We start from the raw sequence: 24,268 nt of genomic DNA on the forward strand, positions 1-24,268 counted from the left end.
CATTGTTTACCTAGATTATTTATGAAAACTGTGATAGTCATCATTTAAAATTATGGAACCACCATTGCAAAATTATAACTGAGACAGTGAAAAATATTTAACTTAACTGGCCCCATCTTGCTTTTAACCTTCAAACTGTCCTTGTTCATTCCTGGGCATAGGCCAAACAAATTTTGAGAGGAACTTAGTTTATAGTTTAGCTTTGAAACAAAGACGATAACAAACCTTACTTCCTGTGGACTAGACCACCTAAAGCCACAAAATTAAAGTTATGGTAATCTTACTAAATTTAAGATTTAGCTATTTTTATTAAACCAACATCAATGTCTTATTTATTAAAGATTACACAAGCAGAGATCATTCTGTTTTGGTCTGAGTTTATAGTTTTCTAATCCCTATGCCAAATTTTGACACCTTATAGTGTTTGGCAGGGATAAGTATGAAATTGCTTGATTAATAAATGCAAACAAAAATGTATGCTGGCAATTCTTAAGACATTTCTAATATTACTTTACCAATAATTTTAAAGCTAGCTTATTTATTAAATATTTTACTTAAGTTACATGAACTTGAAAAAGGATTTGACTAGTCTTCCTTTTTCTGATAAAGTATTTGATGATTTAAGTGCTTTTCTTTTTCTTTAAGCCAATTAATTAGAGCTCTTTTATATATTTTCAGTAGTGAAACATTGTGTACACAACACATAAATGCATTGACATATTAGTCATGCCAATAGAAGTACATCTTATAGATTCATAAAGACCTTTTTTCTTTCCTATCTTAGACTTCCAGATTCTTAATAACCTGTTTCACAACACTAGGCAGTTCTCAGCTAAATAGCCTTAAATTTTCATATTAAAGGAAACAACTCAGGTGAAAAGTCAAATAGCAAAATTTACACCATAAGGTACAAAGAGAAAAAGTCTGATGGTGCTAGAGGGAGATTGAAGATGGATGTCAAATCAAACACAAAATTACAGAAATCTATCATAGGATTGTATAAGGAGACAAATTTTATTTAGATAGGGACTACCTATCTTTTTTTTTTGAGACGGAGTTTTGCTCTTGTTGCCCAGGCTGAAGTGCAATGGTGCGATCTAGGCTCACTGCAACCTCCTCCTCCCAGGTTCAAGTGATTCTCCTGCCTCAGCCCCCTGAGTAGTTGGGATTACAGACATGTGCCACCACACCCAGCTAATTTTTGTATTTTTAGTAGAGACAGGGTTTCACCATGTTGGCCAGGCTGGTCTTGAACTCCTGACCTCACGTGATCCACACACCTTGACCTCCCAAAGTGCTGGGATTACAGGCGTGAACCACCACACCCGGCCTGGGACTACCTGTCTTTTAACTGGATCTCTGAGCTCTGGGAGGAGCCCACACTGAATCCTGGGTCTCCAAAAAGGGAGAATTATTTTGAGGTTAAACCATGTGATGCTTTTATAGTGCACTTAAAAATTTTGTTGTTGTTGTTTTTTGTTTTTTAATAAAGACATTTCTAAGTGTCTAAGCTACATTCTTCCTTAAAAATCCCAGAGTGGCCTCTGTTGCAATAGCTATTAATGAAGAAAACAGAATTCAGTCAACTGAGAAGAAAAAACTTGCAAAAAAAAAAGACAAGATTTTGGGTGAGAAAAAAACAAAACAAAAACATGAAGGCCTTTTAAACACAAACACACCTTGGATGTTAGCTTTTAATTAAGCTGACTTTTAACCATTGAGCTCCTTTTAAAATATCTTTTAAAATCTCATTACTATATTTCATCTAGGACAAATTGCTGCTATTTCAGAAGTACCAAGTATCAAACCAGAAAGGATTTGATTTAGGAACCAAACCTAGGCTGTTGTGATAGGGAAAAAAAGAAGGCAGAACTTTAGCTATTGAACTGCAGGGTGAGGTGACAGCCATTGCTTTCAGTTGGCGGCTAGCAAAAAGGTGGCCTTGTTATGAAAATAAAGCCCCTTTAGTAATCAAAATAAAAAAATGTTCCCTTCTTTTTTTTTTTTCTTTTGCTGGCCATTTTTCTCCTACACCACCCTTTTTTGTGTGTGGGAATTTAACCACTTCAGAGGACTTATTCCCCATAATTTGGAACTTTCCTTTGGATTTGATCAAGTTGGATAGAACTGATGAAACCCAACAGGAAAAAGACTGAAACAACAACAAAAACAGAAATAAACAATGGCACAACTTATATGATCACTGAGCACTCTAATGGTAAGCAGAAATTAAAACCAGCTTTTTGTTAACTTTAGCCAAGACAAAATCTCAATTCAGCTACATACCTAGGGATGGGTCTCAGGCTGAAAACAACTCTCTACCATCCTAGAAGCAGGAAAAGCAAACAAACAAACAAACAAAAAACAAAACAAAACAAAACCTCATTTTCCCTATTGGAAGTGAGCTCAAACTCCATAAAGAAGTTACCTGCTTTCCATTGTCATGGAAGCAGAAAAACTTGCCTTTCTTGTTGAAAGCAAGTAAAACTCCAAAAAAAAAAAAAAAAAAAAAAAGAGGAGATGTACAGCAAAATAAGCTTTAGATCTTGACCAAATTTTGGGACATCAGGGATTCTCTGGAGGGGATATTCCCAGACCTCAGCAAATTGTCCTGTTGGTTTGAGCCATAAAGTTAGCTCATGCTGGTACCAGGCACTGATAGGAGATTTGTCAAAGGTCAGGGGCATCTCCATTGAGAATCCTTTTGTGGTTAACAAAATGTAAACCCAGAAAATTTGAGACAGGTCTCAGTTAATTTGTAAAGTTTATTTTGCCAAGGTTGAGGGCGCGTACCCAAGACACAGCCTCAGGAGGTCCTGACGACATGTGTCCAGGATGGTCAGAGCACAGTTTGGTTTTATACATTCTAGGGATACGTGAGACATCAATCAACATATGTAAAATGAACATCGGTTTGGTCTGGAAAGGAGGGACAACTCGAAGCAGGGAGGGGGCTTCCAAGTCACAGGTATGTGAGAGAAAAACAGCTGCATTCTTTTGAGTTTCTGTTTAGCCTTTTCAAAGAGGCAACCAGATATGCATTTATCTTAGTGAGGAGAGGGATGACTTTGAGTAGAATGGGAGGCAGGTTTGCCCTAAACAGTTCCCAGCTTGAATTTTCCCTTTAGCTTAGTGATTTTGGGGGCCCAAAATGTTTCCTTTCACAGTAGCAACTATTAGATTTAAAAAAATTGTAATTTCCTATTTACTTTTTTCTTGTAATTAACTTCTTGCTTTACTTTTGAGACAGGGTCTTGCTCTGTCTCCCAGGCTGGAGTGCAGTGGTGTGATCACAGATCCCTGCAGCCTCCACCTTCAGGGCTCAAGTTCTCCTTCTGCCTCAGCCTCTTGAGTAGCAGGGACTGTAGGAGTGCACTCCATGGCCAGCTAATTTTTTTTCATTTTTTTTTCATTTTTTTAGTAGAGCTGAGATCTGATTACATTGCTCTTGGTCTCGAACTCCTTACCTCAATAAATCCTCCTGCCTTGGCCTCCCAAAATGCTGGGATTACAGGTGTGAGCCTCTTGTGCCCAGCTTTGTTTTATTTTTGTACCTAATATTTACTCATAGTTTTATATTCTTTTTATTAAAAAGAGTTCCCTAGCCTTTCAGAAGGAACTGCCGTCTTCCAGTTATTCTCCAAAATGAGGAACACTAAGGGAAAGAGGAGGGACACCAATATATGTTCTCTAGGCCTTTTAGAAAACATGGAGTTGTTCCTTTGGCCACAACCATGCAAATCTACAAGAAAGGTTATGTTGCAGACATCAAGGGAATGGGAACTGTTCAAAAATGTCCCACACATGTTATCATGGCATTGGGGACTGAAATGGGATATAAGTTGAAAAGAAACTAAGGGATTTTTGAAATTAAATGTTAGGCAATTTTTAAAAATAAAAGAGGGCCAATAAGCCCAGGCCTTACACCTGCACTGTGGTGAGGTGCTCAAGATGGCAGAGGCAAACCTGTGCAAAGCTTCTGCCAACTCAAGGCATTCACTGAATGCCCCACACATGTTACCACAGCAAAACTGGAAGAGCCTATCAACAGTGTTCTTGGACACAAACAAGTTAAAGGCAAGATTCTTGCTGAGAGAATTAATGTGTTTATTGAGCATATTAAGCAGTCTAAGGGCCAAGATAACTTCCTGAAGCATGTAAAGGAAAAGGATCAGAAAAAGAAGGAAGCAAAAGAGAAAAGTACCTGAAGTGCCAGCCTTCTCCACTTTGTGAAGCTCACTTTGTGAGAACCAATGGAAAGAAGCCTAAGTTGCTTGGAACCTATTCCCTACGAATTCATAGCATAATAGCCGTTAAAAAAAAAAAAAAAAAAAAAGGGGGGGAGCCCCCTAAATTGAATAGACTTCAGGCCCTACAATATCCAGATCTACTTCTGATGATGTTTTATTTCATAAGCTGGGCAGTAAGTCATGCTGAGTATTCTTTAAATGATTCTCTATATTATTTGGTTTACTCCAAACAGAAAACAGCAAAACATTTTGTCTAAGAGGCATTTCTTTATCTGTCCTTGTCCTGATGTTGGATGCCTATGACTTCACCGATTGCTGTAAGCCCTTGAGTTGGCAGAAGCTTTGCACAGCTTTGCCCCCTGCCATCCTGAGCACCTCACCACAGTGCAGGCGTAAGGCCTGGGCTTATTGGCCCTCTTTTATTTAAAAAAATTTCCCAACATTTAATTGCAAAAATCCCTTAGCTTCATTTCTACTTTACTCTATTTCAGTCCCCAATGCCAAGTTCGTTCTTTTTGTAAGTATCTTCTGAAGGAGTGACTCACCATTTACTTCTATTGGAATCCAAATTTTGCAATACTCACGAAGTTGCAAATAATTAAATTAGGATATCTTAGAATCTCATAACCAGGGAGAGATTACTGTAAACTCAACCATATTCACCACTATTTATTGCATGTCTGCTTCATGCAAACCTTGGTTCCATGTGCTGGGGAAACACAAATGTAGAGCTTATTTCTGTCCCTGAGCTGGTGAGATAAGAAGTTGCCTAGAGGCCGGGGGCAGTGGCTTACGCCTGTAATCCCAGCACTTTGGGAGGCCGAGGCGGGCGGATCACGAGGTCAAGAGATAGAGACCATCCTGGCTAACATGGTGAAACCCCGTCTCTACTAAAAATACAAAAAAAATTAGCCGGGGGTGGTAGCCGGTGCCTGTAGTCCCAGCTACTCTGGAGACTGAGGCAGGAGAATGGCGTGAACCTGGGAGGCGGAGCTTGCAGTGGGCCGAGATCACGCCACTGCACTCCAGCCTGGGCGACAGAGTGAGACTCCGTCTCAAAAAAAAAAAAAGAAAAGAAAAAAGAAATTGCCTAACTAAGTTATAAGTCAAACCGCTGTGACTGCTGTACAGAAAAGGCAAATATAGTGTATGGGAGCAAGAGAAGTGAATGATTGATTAGGATAGGTGAAAGCTGCAGAGAGGAGATATATTTAAGTTGGACCTTAAACACAATAAAAGATTTCTTCAGCTGAAAAAAAATTCCATTTATGTTAGAAAGTTTTTTAAAAAGTGAATATGGCAATTTATAAAAATTTTTCATTTTGAAATGTTATGCTTCTTGATTTTCCATGACAGAAAGTGTATGTACACACATGTGTTTGTGGGTATGTCTGCATGTGTACTTCCATTGCATTTTAATCTGAACATTTTCAAACATTTATAATAGTTTAAAGAATTTTACAGGCTGAGTGTGGTGGCTCACACTTGTAATCTCAGCACTTTGGGAGGCCAAGGCCAGCATACGACTTGAGGCCAGGAATTCGAGACCAGCCTGGTTAACATGGTGAAACCCCATCTCTACTGAAAATACAAAAATTAGCCAGATGTGGTGGCAGGCACCTGTGGGTCCAGCTATTCAGGAGGCTGAGGCAGGAGAATTGCTTGGGCCCGGGAGGTGGAGTTTGCAGTGAGCCGATATCACGCCACTGCACTCCAGCCTGAGTGACAGAGTGAGTCTCTGTCAAAAAAAAAAAAAAAGAATTTTAAAATAAACATCCATATATCCATAACCTAGATTCTACATTAACATTTTACTATACCAGTTTTATCACATATATAAAACAAATATAGTGAAATGCCTGTTTTACTTCCTTCTATCAATCTATTTTATTTTATTAACGTACTTCAAAATAAATTACAGACATCGGTACCCTTCCCCTTTAAAAACTTCAGCATGTATATATATCATTCATTAACTAGAGTTCAATATTTATTTAGTTTTTTTTCCTTTGGATATAAAATTTATATACAGTGAAAGGCACAAGTCTTAAGTATATATTTGCTGTTTTGACAAAGGCATAGACTCATGTAACCCAAAGTCCTGTTGAGAGATAGAACATTTCCATCACCTCAGAAAGCCACTCAGTGGAGGTGTGTTTTTGAAGTATATGTGTACCCAGATCCCAGCCATTGTAGACTAATGGAGTGATTAGAGGTAAACAGAATTAAGCTGGGAGAAGGTAAAGTTTCTAAGGACAAAAGGATTAGTAGATGGCCAGCATCCTAGGCCCTGAGAGGATATTAATAACTTGCTGTGGACAGTAAGCAGGTTAGCTTGGCTACAGCTGAGTGAAAGGCATGGGATACTAAGTAAAACATTACTGTCCTCTAATCCTTTTCAATACTACATACACCAGGGTTATCCTTTAGGCCTACATTCTGGAGGGCAGTGGTTCCCAAACGGGGGTGATTTTGCCCCATAGTGAACAGTTGGCAATGCCTGGAGACATTTTTGGTTGTCACAAGGGGATAGCAGTGCTCCAGGCATCTTAGTGGGTAGAGGCCAGGGATGCTGCTAAACATCCTCCTTTACTCGGAACAGCCACTCACAGGAAAGAATTATAAGGCTCAAAATGTCAATAGGCTGGGCGTGGTGGCTCACGCCTATAATCCCAGCACTTTGAGAGACCAAGGTGGAAGGATCACATGAGCCTAGGAATTCATGACCAGCATGGGCAACACAGTGAGACCCTGTCTCTATTTTTTTTTTAATGTCAATAGTGCCTGCTGTGAGTTAAGAGTAAGGGTTGCTGATCCCTTGAAAAATCAACGGAAGTTACATACTAGCAGCAAAAATTCTTTTTCTTTGAGAAAGAGTGTGTTTATTTTAGCTTTTAAAATCAAGAAAAAGGAACAACAAGTCATTATTATTGGTTAAAACAAATACAAAAAAATGTGCTTCCATTTTGGTTTGCTGTTTGGGGTCGGGGCATGGGAAGAGGCAGCAAGTTCCTCATGGCTGGAAATGGAAATAACTGTGGTGCTGTACGGGCTTCTTAGGGAAGTTGGGCAGGGCTTGCAGTAGAAAGATGGAATCTGTCATCTTCCACCTGTCTCATCTGGCTTCCAAAATATGTGATTTGAAGAATAGGGAAGAGGAGAAGGAGGAAGGGAGGAAGAGAAAGAGAGGTTTACAGTTTGCCCTCTCACTCTATTTTGTAAGAGGCTCCATTCTTAGTAGGGTATCCAGGACAGGGATAACCAGGAGACCAGTACAGTATGAGCTGCTAGATGATTTATGACCAAAGGTCAAATCAGCAAGCAGCTTCCCAGCTCTGCTTCATAGCATGTCATCTCCACACATCCCTGCCTCAGTGTTAGCCCTGGGAGGATGGCTGATCCGGGAACCTGACCTGTGATTGATTCACTCACGGTGAGGCTAGAAGAGGATCCTTCTCAAAGGTGTTGCAAGTGATGAGTGCTCTGTCATCACTGAACTTCAGGCCTATTCCTACACTGGTTCCTCTGGTGTTTTCATCTCTTTCTCTCTGTGACTTATGCCTATTTCTGTCCCAGACTGAAAATCCCTAAAGAGCAGGTATCCTGTTGGTCCCTGGCTTTTTTGATGTTGATTACAATGATGAAGTGGGTGATGATTATGGCTTTGCTTATGTGCCAAAACATGTTTAAGAATGTCTCAATACCAGTTTGAGAAATAGCTTTATTTGTGATACTGCAATGATTAATTTAACAAAGATAAACATGTAAGTTGTTGCAAAATGATATGGTTTTCAACAGAAATTAAGGCCATTGGGGCAGAGATAAATTGATAAAAGTTTATTGGAAGCCAGATGTGAGAATTTATCCAGTAAGATACACCAACAAAGTTGGGCATGTTCCAACATCTGTTACAAGTTGGAATGCTTTTATAAGACTGTTTAGGAGAAGGAAGGGGGACTCCTCATATCGGAGTTATCCTTTTCCATTGGAGGGTACAATACAGAGGTTACAATCATTGCCTATGGATGACAGCATACAGGCTAAAATGTTTTATGCACAAGACAATCAGTAAAAACAAATCAGCAGAGCTTTATGATTTAGAAAGAAAACAATGTCCCTTTCAATGTCAGTATTAATCAGTAACCTGACAATTAATAAATACATAGTTTGAGGAACTCGCAATAGAATTTGAGTGCCTCATGATAAGATTCTTTACTCAGAGACAGGAGGTAAGCCATCAGTCTTAAGACCTTTTCCAAGCAGTTCATTTGGAAGCCTGTGAAATGTGTCCTATAGGTTATCAGGGTCTTTTTGCTGAAAAGTTTATTTATTTTTTCTTTTCTTTTTTTTAGAGACAGGGTCTTGCTCTGTTGCCCAGGCTGGAGTGTAGTGGCATGATCATGGCTCAATGCAGCCTCAACCTCCTGGGCTCAAGTGATCCTCCTGCCTCAGCCTCCCAAGTAGCTGGGACCACAGGTGTGTGCCACCAGGCCAGCTAATTTTTAGTTTTCCTTTTTGTAGAGATGGGGTCTCACTATGTTGCCCAGGCTGGTCTTGAACTTCTGGTCTCACGTGATCCTCCTGCCTCGGTTTCCCAAAGTGCAGGAATTACAGATGTAAGCCACAGTGCCCAACCAAAATTTAATGTTTATTTACTTAAGTTTTTTATTTATTCTGTTTCTTAATTATTTATTCTTTTTTTACAGCTGTATACTATCTATTATGTGGCTTTACTATTGATGGACATTTAGGAGGTTTCCAAACTTCTGCTATAATATACAATGCTATAATGGTAACCTTATAAATACATGGAAGTCGAATGTTTAGGTGAATGAGTGCATGCACAGCTTTACTAGACATTACAACGCTTCTCTCTATGGAGGCTTTAACAATGGACTCTCCCACGAGCAATGCATCAGCATTATTTCTTCACATGCTTGCCAGTGGATCATACTACAATCTTTTTGACCTTTGGCAATCTGATAAGTGAAAAGTGGCTCCCAGTGTAATTTTAATTTGCATCTCTCATATGAGTGAGGGTGAAGAGCCACTTGTATTTCCTTTTTTGTAAACTGCTATTTCAATTGGGTTGTTATTCCTTTTCTTACTGATTTGTAAGAGTTCTTTATCTACTAAATCAATTAGTCTCTTGTCTTCAAAGCCTGTTATGAATATTTTCCCCCAGTTTCTCATTTATCTTGCCTTGTGTATGATGGTTTTTGTCATGCTCATTTTTTAAGTTTTAGTTTTCAGTTTCCTGTCTTACTAGAAAGGTCTTACCACTCTAAAAATGTGTCCAGTGGTTCTTCTTAATACTTCAGTGGTTTCATTTCTCATACTTACGTCTTTGAGCTATTTGAATTTTGGAAGGATCAAGTTTGCTTTTTCCCAGCTGGATACCTAGGTGCCACAATACTTTGTTAATTAATTCATCTGTCCCTTCCACCGATTTGAAATGGCATTTTCATCATATCTAAATCTCCATGTGTATTTGGGTCTATTTCTTGCCTTTCCATTCTGTTCTATTGATTTGTCTGCCTATTCACCTACCTGTACTTAGTAGTATGGTTTAGCATTTTGGTACAACTTATCAATGATATGATGGTGGTCTTTGGATTATAATATTTAACATTTTATTTTAGCAAAATGTTTGTGTATTTTCATAATTCTAGATGCCTTATGGTCCTTCTAATATCTTCTCTCCAGAGGACTGTATGCTGTTCTTAAGGACTCTCTGCTTCCTGGACAAGCTCAAGCTAAGGTGAGTACCATCTTCATAAATGCAAGGATCTTAGATTTGAGTCAAGAAGTGTCTGCTGGGAATGATCTGATCACTCCTTGTTCTGTTGGTCAGGTCCATGGGTTTCCCCAGGGGCAGAAACTGTGTCTTCCTAGTATGTTGCACAATTCCTGGTGCAGAGAAACACTCAGTAAGTGTGTGTTGAGGATGAATTGACGAATGAGGACATGAACACCTGCCTGCCACAGAAGTCTTTCATGCATGGGTGTTCCTGGAGCCTCCTCTGGCTTCACAGGAAGGGACAGAACTGGGAAATTATTCCTGGGGTCCTGTCCCAGCTCCTTGTCTATTCTTCTGTCCAAGAGAGGAACACAGAGCGAGGAAGGGCAATGAATCCCACTTACCCTTCTCCCATCTCACACACATCCAGAGGCACGATCCTAGCTCACTTCAACCTTGACCTCTGAGCTCAAGTGATCCTCCCTACTCAGCCTCCCGAGTAGCTAGGATTACAGGCACGCACCACCACGCCCAGATAATTTTTTGTAGAGACAGGGTCTCACTAGTTGCCTAAGCTGAGTCTTGAACTTCTGGCCTCAAGCGATCCCCCTACCTTGGGCTCTTTACCAGCATTTTCTTGTATTTCTCCTCATCTTCAATAGCATTCAACTGAAACATCACCCACGTTCATCATCTCTCCCTTTTCTACACCATGGCCTTGAGTAAAGCAAGTGAGATAGCAAGGGAGATAGGAATCAGAACAGCTAACCATAACAGCTGACTCTTATATACTGTTTAGCATATGCCAGTTTCGTTTTCCACCAATGTAATAATTGAACACTTAGAACAAGTGGGGATTATATATATATATGTATAACACATTATATATAAAACCATATATTATATATATAATCATGCCCATTGTACAAGTGAGAAAACTGAGTTAACAGAGAGGTTTAGTAACTTGCCCAGGGCCGTGGAGCTTTTAAATAGATTCAGTGCTAGAGTCCATGCACTTAAACACCATACCTTTCCTTGTAATATGCATGTGCGTGTGTTAACTTCATTGAAGTAAAATATAAAATGCAGAAAAGTGCACAAGTCGAAAGCATATGACTCAGCAGATTTTCATAAAGTGAGCACACCCGTGTACTAGCACCCAGATGAAAGAGCAGAGCACTCTCAGCCCTCCAGGAGTTCCAGTCATCTCCCTCCCAGTCACTGCCCCCTCCTCCCTAAGGTTAACTGCTCTTCTGACGTCTCTCTCCATTCTTCTGGGAGTTTCCTTCCCATCCTATTTTAATCCACTCATATTTTAAGCATCATGGGGTTTGTGGCTAAAGTTAGAAATACTCTATATATTCCATCTTGCAGTAGAGGTGGCAGTGGTTGGGAGAACACATTTCCTAGAGAAGAGAAACAATTGAGGATGGGGGGTTTAGGGGGTACTTGCTTTAGTTTCCCCACATTCTCTTTGCCAGTAAACCTAAGTAAGCTTCAAACCTTGACTCCATCCCCTCCCCACCAGGACTACATCTCCCAGCAGGCTGTGCTCTGACAGCTCTCGGATTTAAATAGGATTCTGGGCTCTGCTCGGAGTCAGGCTGCTGCTCAGCACCCAGGACGGAGAGGAGCAGAGAAGCAGCAGAAGCAGCCAAGAGCTGGAGCCAGACCAGGAACCTGAGCCAGAGCTGGGGTTGAAGCTGGAGCAGCAGCAAAAGCAACAGCAGCTACAGAAGTTGGAACGATGCTGGTCACCTTGGGACTGCTCACCTCCTTCTTCTCGTTCCTGTATATGGTAGCTCCATCCATCAGGTTTGTCTTAATTCAGCAACTCAAACAATCGTTTACAAAGACCTGCACTGGAAGCCGGTTCTCAGCTGCTGAAAGAAGAGAAAGGGAAGGAGGCTGACGGAGGAGAAAGTCAGGGCAGGAAAAGCAGGAAGGAAGGGGGTGTTGTGGATACCATGGTGGAAAACCAGAAGGAAGCATCTGCGGCCGGGCAGAGGTGGGGCTGAGTTCTGGCCCCACCTGAGCTCTGGGGAGAGTTCTACTGCCAGCGGAAGGCTGCATGGATGACTCTGTCAAGTAGCTCAACAAACACCTTAGGTGGGAGTCCTTGCTTTTTCATTTTATTCCTTTGGGTGTCTCTGAAGAACTCGGAGACTCTGTCCCTATTCAAGGTGGCCCTGCTGGCTTGTCATGCTGTTAAGTACCAGGTAGTTTGGGAAAGAAACAAACTCTTCTGCCTTTGAGACTACCCTCAATTAATGTTTTGGGATGGCTTTTTTGCTGTGGGATTTCTAGAGGTGTCAAATAAATGTGTGTTCCGAGTGGAGAATTTTTAAATTTCTCTTTTTTAATTTTTGCTCTGTCACCCCAGGGTGGAGTGCATTGGTGTGGTCATAGGTCACTGCAGCCTTGAACTCTTGGGCTCAAGCAACCCTCCTGCCTCAGCCTCCCAAGTAGTTGGGAATATAGGCAGGTGCCACTACACCCAGCTACTTTTTAAATTTTTTGTGGAGATGGGGGTCTCACTATGTTGCCCAGGCTGGTCTCAAACTCCTGGGCTTAAGCGACCATCCCACATTGGCCTCCCAAGATGTTGGGATTACAGGCATGAGCCACCGGGCTCAGCCTAAAAAATTTCTTATGATAAAGGAGGTTAAATGGACCTACCAAGGACAGTGTTATTCTAGGTTCTCCATAGAGATCTGGGTTCAAGTCCCACTTCTGCCACCACTATGTGACATGAACCTCCCTGAGCCTCAGTTTTCTCTACTGTAATGTGGAAATAATACTGGAGAAGTTGAGAGGATTAAAATAAATTACATATGGAAAGTGCCTAGACTAGTAATTGGCAGTCAGATGATGTGCAGGAAATGTTAGTTCTGCCCCTCCGTATTCTGTTTTAGGACCTGTGAAGTCAACTTCATGTAAAAGAGTGCTCTCTGCACGGAGGTCTGAACAAAGGAGGTTTTCTCTCTGTTTGCCATCAGCCAGAATGAAATCTCTAATACAATGGCTGAAAGCCTCGGAAATAACCCACTCCCTAAAACTGGAGAGGCAGCCTAAGATCAGTACCTGTGTATGCCATCCCCCAGAGTGCTAAGAGCAGTACCTGTGTGTGCCACCCCCCACAGAGTGCTGTTCATCAGTTACTCATGATGATGGTTACTGAATATTGACTCCGCTAATGTTTATCATGCATATGTTTTGAATGTAGGTTAGAGGGGAAAGCTTTTCTCTGGAACCTCTAGAGATAAGAGCTAGATGTATTTATTATCTAACAAGGAAAGTCTCCATTGGCCCTGACTCCAGCATTTACTCTGTTTGCTAATATGATTATCTGTGGCTTCTGGGCAAGTGATCTTCCCACCTGCACCGATAAACAGGTGACTACCTTGCCCCATGGAAAAATGTTGTCCTATGAAGGTTAGCTTTTATGAGTCTCCTGACTGCAACTTAAAGATACCCTTCTTTGAGGCTGGATAGAGTTTTTTTTTTTTTTTTTTTTTTTTAACGTATCTTAGTGTGAGCTCGTGAAGGATGGTACGTGATGCTCTTGTTTCCCTTGCCAATAGGAAGTTCTTTGCTGGTGGAGTGTGTAGAACAAATGTGCAGCTTCCTGGCAAGGTAGTGGTGATCACTGGCGCCAACACGGGCATTGGCAAGGAGACGGCCAGAGAGCTCGCTAGCCGAGGTAAGTGTTTCCCCTTTAGTCTCCAAAGGGCCATGCCTCCCACCCTTCTTCCCACTGGGGCCTCTGTCCATATTGCTTTGTGTTTCCTCCTAGGCTTGGGGGCTCTGACTAGAAATTCAAGGAACCTGGGATTCAAGTCCAACTGTGACACCAACTTACACTGTGGCCTTCAATAAACTGCTTCTTTCCTATTCCCTCTCTATTAAATAAAATAAGGAAAACGATGTCTGTGTATAGCCAAGTCAGTTATTCTAAAAGGAGATACTAAGTGACATTAAATATCAGAATGTAAAACCTGGGAACCAGGTTCCCAGCCTGGGATTAAACTGACAGCAAGAAGACTGAACAGTACTACTGTGAAAAGCCCGAAGTGGCAATATGTTCACTCTACCGTTGAAGGATGGCTGGGAGAATGAATGCTCTGTCCCCCAGTCCCAAGCTCACTTACTATACCTCCTTTATAGCCTAGGATATGAACATACTGCTCTTTTTTTGTCTTGGACCCAGGAGCCCGAGTCTATATTGCCTGCAGAGATGTACTGAAGGGGGAGTCTGCTGCCAGTGAAATCCGAGTGGATACAAAGAACTCCCAGGTGCTGGTGCGGAAATTGGACCTATCCGACACCAAATCTATCCGAGCCTTTGCTGAGGGCTTTCTGGCAGGTGAGGTCCTGATGGGTAGGTAGAAAAGCAGGAAACTGGGTATGGGAGTGGCTGCTCCACCCTGGACCATCTATGGCCCTTACATCAGAACCATCATCCACCCCACTAGACAGGTTCTGCCACATGAACCAGCAGGACAGGGAATTGGCAAGAGGATGGTGGGTAGATAGACTGGGCAGGATCCTTATCATCTTTTCGCCTCAGCAATGGGAATGTCGGAGGTGTCAGCTCCCTGTCTGGGCTTGCACCTTGGCATCAAGGTGTGGCAACAATGCCACTCTCTTCTTTCATCCTGAGAATCAACCTTGTGTGGCCATAGGCATGAGATGAAGTTGTGCTGCTGGCAAGTTCTTCTGGATCTTGGAAAATGACCAGCTTCTACCACGGACTATGAAATCCATGAGGGACATCCTGGGACCATGTCTGGCTTGTGTTACCACTGGATTCCTAGTGCCCAGCAGAGTGCACCTGGCCCAGAGTCGGTAGTTAGTACACATTTGCTGAATAAATGAATGAACAATGTCCAGGAAGATATGAGTAACTAAAATTACTCATTAGAAACCCAGTGACAATGCTTATTGGATGTCACTGAGATAGGTCCAAATGAAGGATACTTATTGAGTGCTGAGGCAATACCTTGTTTTAAAAGGAAGGGGCAGAGCAAGTGACTCCTATCAGAATCTTACCCCAACAAAGACAACTAATGAGCAAAGGGAAAGGGCAATTATGCAGGTCTGTTACAGGCAGCTAGGGGACTCCTTGCTAACCATAGGATCTCTTTGGTTGTGCCCTATAGAGGAAAAGCAGCTCCATATTCTGATCAACAATGCGGGAGTAATGATGTGTCCATATTCCAAGACAGCTGATGGCTTTGAAACCCACCTGGGAGTCAACCACCTGGGTAAGTATCTTTGGGTGACTAAAAAATGAGGTACACCCACTATCTTTTCTTTAGGAAGATGACACTGTGTAAATGTGGAGAATGTCCAGGGGCCTTCATAGAGCCTAGGAATTCCAATAGACTAGACCCATTGGCTTGTTGTTCACTGTACCTCTCCTGATCAGTCTAAAAAAGTGAGATCTTCCTACCCATACCATTAAGAAGCCCCAAATTTCAGGAAATACCAGGGAGAAGAATGTCATTCTTGGATGGGGCAGTGGCAGTACAAGGCTTGCCAGGCAGGGCCAGACCTGGGGGTATGCAGGCATCTGGGCTTGGCTGGAGGGGTCACATCTACATGATGGCCAACCAAGCCATGGGTTGGTCCACGGAGGTAGGCAATCCTTGAGAACTTGAGGTACGAGGCAGGGTGGGGTTCAGCGTTCAAGGCGAAGACTTTAGGGAGGAGAGCATGGAGCATGTTTTCTGATCCTAAGCAAATGTTATCTTCCCTGACTGTTCTATCCTTCTGCCTATACACAAGTGTACCTGGGTCCCTAGTTATGCGATCATGGCCAGAGTGGGAGTTGGAAGCCAGCAGGTGGGTCAAGGGCAGCGGTACAAAGTAATATAATTAAGTATGATTGCCTTACTTGTAGTCTAGCTCTGGCTCTTGCTTTGAGGAATCCACAAACTCAGACCAAACTGACCATTAGAGTTACTCATGGCATCAAAATTGGTTCACACCTAGAAGATAGTGAGCTAACACTGAAGTCCTCTTGGCTCCCACATGCTGAGCCTGGGCTGTCATTCCACTTTCAATCTTCCCTGCTGGCTCTCCTCACAGGCCACTTCCTCCTCACCTACCTGCTCCTGGAGCGGCTAAAGGTGTCTGCCCCTGCACGGGTGGTTAACGTGTCCTCGGTGGCTCATCACATTGGCAAGATTCCCTTCCATGACCTCCAGAGCGAGAAGCGCTACAGCAGGGGTTTTGCCTATTGCCACAGCAAGCTGGCCAATGTGCTTTTTACTCGTGAGCTGGCCAAGAGGCTCCAGGGTAAGTCTGGAGAAAGAGGAATAGCAAAAATGGTCCTCAGACCAAATTAGAGGTCCACAGCAACTTGGGAAGTCAGGCTGTCAAACATGCACGTGTCAGTAATATCTCTGTGGACTAAGGAGAATGAAATTATGAATGGAATAAAAACAGAGTGCTTGCCCCCAGGGAGCTTAAAATCAAATTGGGGTTAAGAACCTCAAAAAGTTACCTTGTATTTGTGTCACATCTTATCTCTTATCTCATTTGATTTTCACAGTAGCTTTTTGCAACAGACAGAAGCTTTTTGTTTTTTTTGTTTTTTTTTGAGACTTGAGTTTCGCTCTTGTCGCCCAGGCTGGAGTGCAGTAGTGCGATCTTGGCTCACTGTGACCTCTGCCTCCTGGGTTCAAGTGTTTCTCCTGCATCAGCCTCTTGAGTAGTTGGGATTACAAGCACGCAATATCACGCCTGGCTAATTTTGTATTTTTAGAAGAGACGAGCTTTCACCATGTTGTCCAGGTTGGTCTCAAACTCCTGACCTCAGGTGATCTGGCAGAAGAGGCCTTTGGTAACAGGTATTATTACTCCTAGTTTATAGAGCAGAGCTGAGGTCCAAGGAAATGGCCAGCTAAAGAGTATATGGCAGGTGAGGGCGTCAGAACCGGAATGTGGGTGCTCAGCTTTAAACCTAGGGTGCTTCCTTCTGGGTGCCATTTGCTGAGGTCCACATGGTGATCTGAGCTACAGAGCTGCCACTGCCTGGACTCAGGGAGTTAGGGCTGGATTTCAGACCCCTGGGTCCAAGTTCTTGCTCTACCACATGCTAGCCCCATGTGGATGTGGATGTGGATGTGCCCCTTTAACCTCCCCTGACTTCATCTTCTCAGCTGTAAAATCAGGTCAGGCTGGTTCTTATTCCTTAATGATTCTGTGCTCTCCTGGAGCACTGGGTGAGCTGCTGGCTCTGACATCTGCGGATCTAGGGGTCCATTTGTTACAGTGAATAAGCCAGAGTTTGGGAACAATGATCTTCACTTCCAGAATGCCTACAGTAGAAGAAGATGGTAATCATAAAAATAAACAATAACAATTACAATAATAATTGGGAGGTTTATGTGTGCCATGTACTACGCATCTTAACTCATTTATTACTTGCAACATTCCTGTGAGGTGGGTGCTATTATTTTCCCCCACTCTAAATATGAAAAGACAGGCACTGACAGATTAAGAAATTTGCCCAAGGAAGTTCCTAGCTGAGCCAGGATTCAAATGCAGACAGTCCATTCCATGTTTTTAACTTTACATCAGAGTTCAGACCTTGGCCCTGCACCCTGCCAGGTATAACCTTAGGCAATTTACTTAAACTTTCTGTGACTTAGTTTTCTTTGTTGTAAATGGGTATCATAATATTCTATTTTACAAGCCTCTTTAAGAATTAAATGAAATAATACATTTAAAGCATGTTGTATGGCCCTGGCACATAATTGGTACTGAAAAATAGTGACGGCACCAGGGATATCTTGGGGGGGGGGGTGTTAATCCCCCACAATCTGCATCACCATCCCTCAATCTATACCTCATGAAATGTGCTTGCCAGGCAAATGCAGCTCAAAATAAAGTCCTACCCACCACCTTCCAATCAGATCGCTACCCCTAAACTCCTCCTTTAGAAATGATAAAGATACCACTGTCAATGATTGATACTACTCACTACATGTTGTCATGTTTATTAGTAGTACTAAAGCCACAGTATAAAAACGACATTGAAATAGAAGGACCTCGAACCAGGCACTCCTTTTGGAACATAGAAGGCTGAGAAGGCTATAGATCTTTCTGAAAGATCAATTCATTCCTGTTCAAATTCCGCCTGGCCAGGAGTGGTACCTGCTGAATCCTGGGGTTATGTTTCCTGAGTCCCTCCTTCTCACTTGTGTATTTTGCTGCAGGAGATAAGCTGTTTTCCTGGGCTCAGAGTGTGTCCCTGATCTAATTGTGCCCTCTTTGTCCCAGGCACCGGGGTCACCACCTACGCAGTGCACCCAGGCGTCGTCCGCTCTGAGCTGGTCCGGCACTCCTCCCTGCTCTGCCTGCTCTGGCGGCTCTTCTCCCCCTTTGTCAAGACGGCACGGGAGGGGGCGCAGACCAGCCTGCACTGCGCCCTGGCTGAGGGCCTGGAGCCCCTGAGTGGCAAGTACTTCAGGTGTGTGAAGGCAATGCGGTTCTCTCCACCACCTGTGTGCATGGGAGGTGCCGGACTCGCTGGGCTGTTCATCCTGAGAAGCTGAGTTTGTGCCTGATGATGCAATCCAGGTTTGGGTTGGGCCTGCAAACAGAATGCCGTTGCTTTGTTAAGGAAACTTACAGTACAAACTTATGTGTTGGGAAGAGTTGCTTTTCTGGCTTTATTTTATACTCGTGTGCCGCTTTTCCATGAAAACTTTGCAGCTTTCTGAAAGCTTTTAAAGAAGACTGTCGCTGTTGGTTATGCCATGGAGAAAATGTTAGCAGGCCTTCTGGATCGTTTTTCTCCTTCTTTAAGCTTTTGGCTCACTTGATTCATGAATTTTTAAATACCAATTAGCACAAAGTGCTAGGCGAACGTCCTCTCTCTTCGGTGTGAACTCTGTCCCTCAATGCTGCCAAGATTGGCACTATCTGTTGAAATACAGAAGTAGAAATTTTAGTGCTGAATCTTATCATGAACTCAATGAGCAACTAGAGTCTGGGAGTAAAGGGAAGCCCAGGGTGAAATCTCTTTCCCATTCCATGACAGAATCCAACCCTGTCTGCTCTGTTGTCCTGCTTTGTTCAAGGCTTTTCATCAGTGCAGTATTTATTCCGTGAAGCACTGGAAATAGTCTTAGTGTCTGATGAGAGGGGAATGGATAAGTGATAATAGCTAATGTTGCTTGAGTTTTTATAATGTGTTTGGTACTCAGTTCTGAGTGTGTAATGTGTATTAATTCATATAATCATCACAACCCTGCGAGGCAGGTAATATTACCCCAAGTTTTCACATGAAACTGAGGCGCAAGATAATTAAGAAACTTGCTCAAAGTCATATAGCTTATAAGTGGTAGATCTGGGATTTACGCCCTGGCAATCTGGCTCTAGAGCTGTGCCATTCAGTATGGTAGCCACTAGCCACATGTTGCTATTGAGCACTTGAAATATGGCTAGTCCATATTGAGATGCACTGTAAGTGTACAGTGCATACCAGATTTTTGAAGACATACAGGTTGAGCATCACAAATCTGAAAATTTGGAGTCCGGAATATTTCAGTAAGCATTTCCTTTGAGTTGCATGTTGCTGCTAAAAATGTTTTGGATTTCAGAGTATTTCGGGTTTTAGATTTTTGGGGTTTGAGATGCTCAGCTGGTAAGTACAATGCAAATATTTCATAATTCAAATAAATGTAAAATCCTAAATACTTCTGATCCCAAGCATTTTTTTTTGAGATGGATTTTCACTCTTGTCACTCAGGCTGGAGGGCAATGGCATGATCTTGGCTCACTGCAACTTCAGCCTCCTGGGTTCAAGCGATTCTCCTGGCTCAGCCTCCTGAGTAGCTGGGATTACAGGTGCCCGCCACCACACCTGACTAATTTTTATATTTTTAGTCGAGATGGGCTTTCACCATGTTGGCCAGGCTGGTCTTGAACTCCTGACGTCAGTTGATCCACCTGCCTTGGCCTCCTAAAGTGCTGGGATTACAGGCGTGAGCCACCGCGCCCAGCCCCAAGCATTTCTGATAAGGGATGCTCAACCTATAGTATAAAAAAAGAAGTGTAAGTTATCTCATTTTATATTTTTAAATGAGATAAAAGATATCTCATTTTTTATATTGATTGCATGCTAAAATGATTTTGCTATTTGTGGGTTAAATAAAGTACATATTTATTAACTCAATAAATGAATGTGTAATTAAATGTTACTAAATAAATTTCACCAATTTCTTTTTACATTTTAAATGTAGCTGCTAGAAAATTCAAAATGACATATGTGGCTCACAATTGTGTTTCTTATCATATTTCTTTCTTTTTCTTTTTTTTTTTTTGGAGACATAGTCTCACTCTGTTGCCCAGGCTGGAGTGCAATGGCATGATCTTGGCTCACTGCAACCTCCACCTCCTGGGTTCAAGGGATCCTCCTGCCTCAGCCTCCCGAGTAGCTGGGATTACAGGTGCATGCCACCACGCCCAGCTAGTTTTTGTATTTCTAGTAGAGATGGAGTTTTGCCATGTTGACCAGGCTGGTCTTGAACTCCTGACCTCAAGTGATTCGCCCACCTCAGCCTCCCAAAGTGCTGGGATTGCAGGCGTGAGCCACTGCGCCTGGTCTTCCCATCATATTTCTATTGGACAGTTGCTACTCTAGAGTCTGAGTGTTTAACATTGCTGCCTTAAATATGTAATAAAATATACAGTCATTAAATATCATATTTTAATATAATATGTAATTAATAGAAAAATGTTAGTGATATAATGTTGTAAGGAAAAAACTGGAATACAAAACTATATGATTTTTTATACATAGAGAACAGTCTGGAGGGATAACCAGCCACTGGGCAGTAGTGGTTACTTCCAGGGAGTTTTAGGGAGAGCCAAGCAGAGTGTGAAGGATGATTTTTATCTTTTTATTCTAGGTGTTTTTTTATTATTTAAAAATTTTGCCAGGTGCAGTGGCTCATGCATGTAATCCCAGCACTTTGGGAGGCTGAGGTGGGTGGATCACTTGAGGTCAGGAGTTGAGACCAGCCTGGCCAACGTGGTGTAACCCCATCTCTACTAAAAATACAAAAAATTAGCTGATCATGTTGGTGGGTGCCTGTAATCCCAGCCACTCAGGAGGCTGAGGCAGGAGAATCACTTGAACCTGGGAGGCAGAGGCTGCAGTAAGCCGAGATCACTCCACTGCACTCCAGCCTGGGCGACAGAATGAGACTCTGTCTCAAAAAAAAAAAAAAAAAAAAAAATTTAAGGCTGGGTGTGGCGGCTCATGCCTGTAGTCCCAGTACTTTGGGAGGCCAAGGCAGGAGGATTGCTTGAGCTCGGGAATTCCATACCAGCCTGGACAACAAAGTGAGACCCCCATCTCTACTAAAAATCAAAAAATTAGCCCAGCATTGTGGTGCATGCCTATAGTCCCAGCTACTCGGGAGGCTAAGGTGGGAGGATGGCTTCAGCCTGGGAGGTCAAGGCTGCACGATAGTGCCACTGCACTCCAGCCTGGGTGATGAAGTGAGACCATATCTCAAAAAAAAAAAAAAAATCCTCCTCAAACTAGATACAGTATGATCCCGGTTTTATGTAAGAGAGAAAGAGAGAGAGAGAGACTGTATCTCTATTTATATCCAAACAAAGCAAAAAAAAAAAAAAAAAAAAAGACTGTACAGAAAGCAACTAAATGATAGACTTTTCTTTTTTTTGAGACGGAGTTTCGGTCTTGTCTCCCAGGCTGGAGTGCAGTGGCGTGATCTCCACTCACTGCAACCTCTGCCTCCTGGGTTCAAGCCATTCTCCTGCATCAGCCTCCCAAGTAGCTGGGATTACGGGTGCCCACCACCACACCCGGCTAATTGTTTTTTGTATTTTTAGTAGAGGCAGGGTTTCGCCTTGTTGGCCAGGCTGCTCTTGAACTCCTGACCTCAGGTGATCCACCCACCTCAGCCTCCCAAAGTGCTGGGATTACAGGTGTGAGCCACCGTGCCCAGGCATGATAGGCTTTTCTTCTTTTATCAGCACTGCATGTTCCGAATGTTTTACGGGACTTTTATAATTAGAAAAAAGGAACATTAAAAACAAAAAACATGGGGGGAGCGGGGAGGGATAGCATTAGGAGATATACCTAATGCTAAATGACGAGTTCATGGGTGCAGCACACCAACATGGCACATGTATACATATGTAACAAACCTGCACGTTGTGCAAATGTACCCTAAAACTTAAAGTATAATAATAATAAAATTAAAAAAAACAAACAAAAAAAACATGATGAGAACTGTGTTCTGCTCCCACCCCCTATCCCTCTAGTCCTCAGGGCCCCTGCTCATTCCAAAGCAAATCTGGAGGGCTTGGTCCGGGGTTCATGGTATGCAAGTGCGTCTGTCCACAGAATTCAAGAGGCCTGTGAACTTGGATGGGAAAATAACTTCATCTTTAATTTAACCTCCGACTGAGATTTGGCATTTTCTTCAATTACGAATGTAGGCACTGAACTGTAGTAGTAGTAGTGATACCTGTGACTTTGTCACCAATAGAATTATAAATATTTTTATATCACATTGCAGTTGTTGCAGATATCCTAGAATGTCACTTCTGCTCGCCACTACTTTGAAATCCTTTGATTATTAGACCTGGTACTAGATCTTGTTATAGAATATATTAATAAATAAGCCTGTGTATTACTATATCACAAATTTGTTTTTAAAATATTTTTGGAGTGCATTTTGTATAATTAGTTTCTTTGAGTCTGGCATATATTGTATTTTATTCATTTAGAAACATTCTGAGAAAGGGACCATAAAGATTTCCAGACTGCTAATTCTCATTCCTGGAATTTACTGTCTTTCTCTGCCCTCCAGTGACTGCAAGAGGACCTGGGTGTCTCCAAGGGCCCGAAATAACAAAACAGCTGAGCGCCTATGGAATGTCAGCTGTGAGCTTCTAGGAATCCGGTGGGAGTAGCTGGTGGAAGACCTGCAGCTTTATCAGGCCCAATCCATGCCATAATGAACAGGGACCAAGGAGAAGGCCAACCCTAAAGGATTGTCCTCTTGGCCAGCTGGTGCTGCGAATCCTGCCTGCTCTGATCCTCTTGACCCTTCTGGGAATGTTTGCACACCTCACACTCTTGTGAGACTGGCTTATGGCATGAGTTGTGGACACCTATAGAGTGTTCTTCTCTAAGACCTGGAAAGTCAGCAACCCTCTGGGGGCAGCAGGACTGGGCAGATCCCAGGCTGGGCATGGGGGTGGCAGAAGAGCCTGAGAAATTGGGTCAGTTCCCTCATCAGCACCAGAGGCTCAGCTGAGGCAAGAAGAGCACCATCACTGCCTATTTCTAGGGGCTATACACTCCAACTCTTGGTTGATCTCTTTCTTTTTAAAAATATTTGCCACCACCCTGGAGTCTAGACCAACACACAAAGATCCTGGCTAACCCTGGCCTATTTAGATTCCTTCCTCTCACCTGGACCTTCCCATTTCAATCATGCAGATGGTTTCTTTTTGTAAAGAGTTCCGTTTGCCTTTCAATTTTTAGAGAAAATAAAGACTGCATTCATCTCATTGTCTTATTTATTTTCTCAGGGCAGCAAGGGAGAGAAATGGAACAAATCAGGAAACCAGCCTGCTAGTTTAGTAAGTAGCATTTCACCCTACCCAGCCACGGGAACTGGGGAATAGCAAGGGAGCAGGCCTAGGCCTAGAACTCAGGGCAAAGACAGCAGCTGGAATGTAAGATCCTCAGAGTGTGTAGCTGCTGGGACGAATCCATCTGAGTTAGGCAGACAGAGAAAAAGCAGTTTCAGTGAGAATCTGGCACCCAAAAGGAAAGGATTTTACTCCCCCATGGCCTAACTGTCTTAGGAAATTTGAGTGCTGACGGAGACACTCTTCCCCTCGAGTTTTAGGAAAGGGGTGCTATTCTCTGCGTTATCCCCATCTCCTTCCTTCCTGAAGGAGGCTCCACTTGCAGAATGCATCATTTCCTGCCGCCCTCAGCAAGGATCACAGCTTGGCCAGCTCACAGTGGTACAGGGCTGGGAGTGGATACTCCTAACCGCAATGCTGTACTGCCTCTCATTTAAAGACATTTTGTTAAATATCTGGCTAGAGAAAATATTTTAAATCTGAAAGCTTCCATCATATCCCAAATTATTAGATGCACTTACAACCAACAGCAAATGACACCAAATATCGGGAAGCTGAGCAGCAAAGAATGCAAAAGAAAACAATGATAGGCATGGGTATTGATTCGACATGTTGTTGGCAT

At 42.7% G+C, this 24,268-nt stretch overlaps 1 protein-coding gene across 2 annotated transcripts; it reads left to right on the forward strand.

Annotated features, from left to right (window-relative positions):
- The first annotated feature begins 11,517 nt into the window (after positions 1-11,517).
- On the forward strand, positions 11,518-23,562 carry RDH12 (retinol dehydrogenase 12). Of its 2 annotated transcripts, XM_008977798.5 has the most exons (7): positions 11,518-11,805; positions 13,575-13,693; positions 14,201-14,356; positions 15,153-15,257; positions 16,084-16,293; positions 18,283-18,472; positions 22,857-23,562. In XM_008977798.5, the coding sequence occupies exons 1-7, from the start codon at positions 11,738-11,740 to the stop codon at positions 22,957-22,959; spliced, it is 951 nt and encodes a 316-aa protein (XP_008976046.1). In that variant the 5' UTR covers positions 11,518-11,737; the 3' UTR covers positions 22,960-23,562. The 2 variants fall into 2 exon arrangements, with proteins under 2 accessions (XP_008976046.1, XP_008976047.1); XM_008977799.4 differs by lacking the exon at positions 16,084-16,293 and having other exon boundaries at positions 11,557-11,805.
- The last annotated feature ends 706 nt before the right edge of the window (positions 23,563-24,268 follow it).

The sequence above is a fragment of the Pan paniscus genome, chromosome 15, assembly GCF_029289425.2.
Source record: "Pan paniscus chromosome 15, NHGRI_mPanPan1-v2.0_pri, whole genome shotgun sequence".
NCBI lineage: Eukaryota > Metazoa > Chordata > Mammalia > Primates > Hominidae > Pan > Pan paniscus.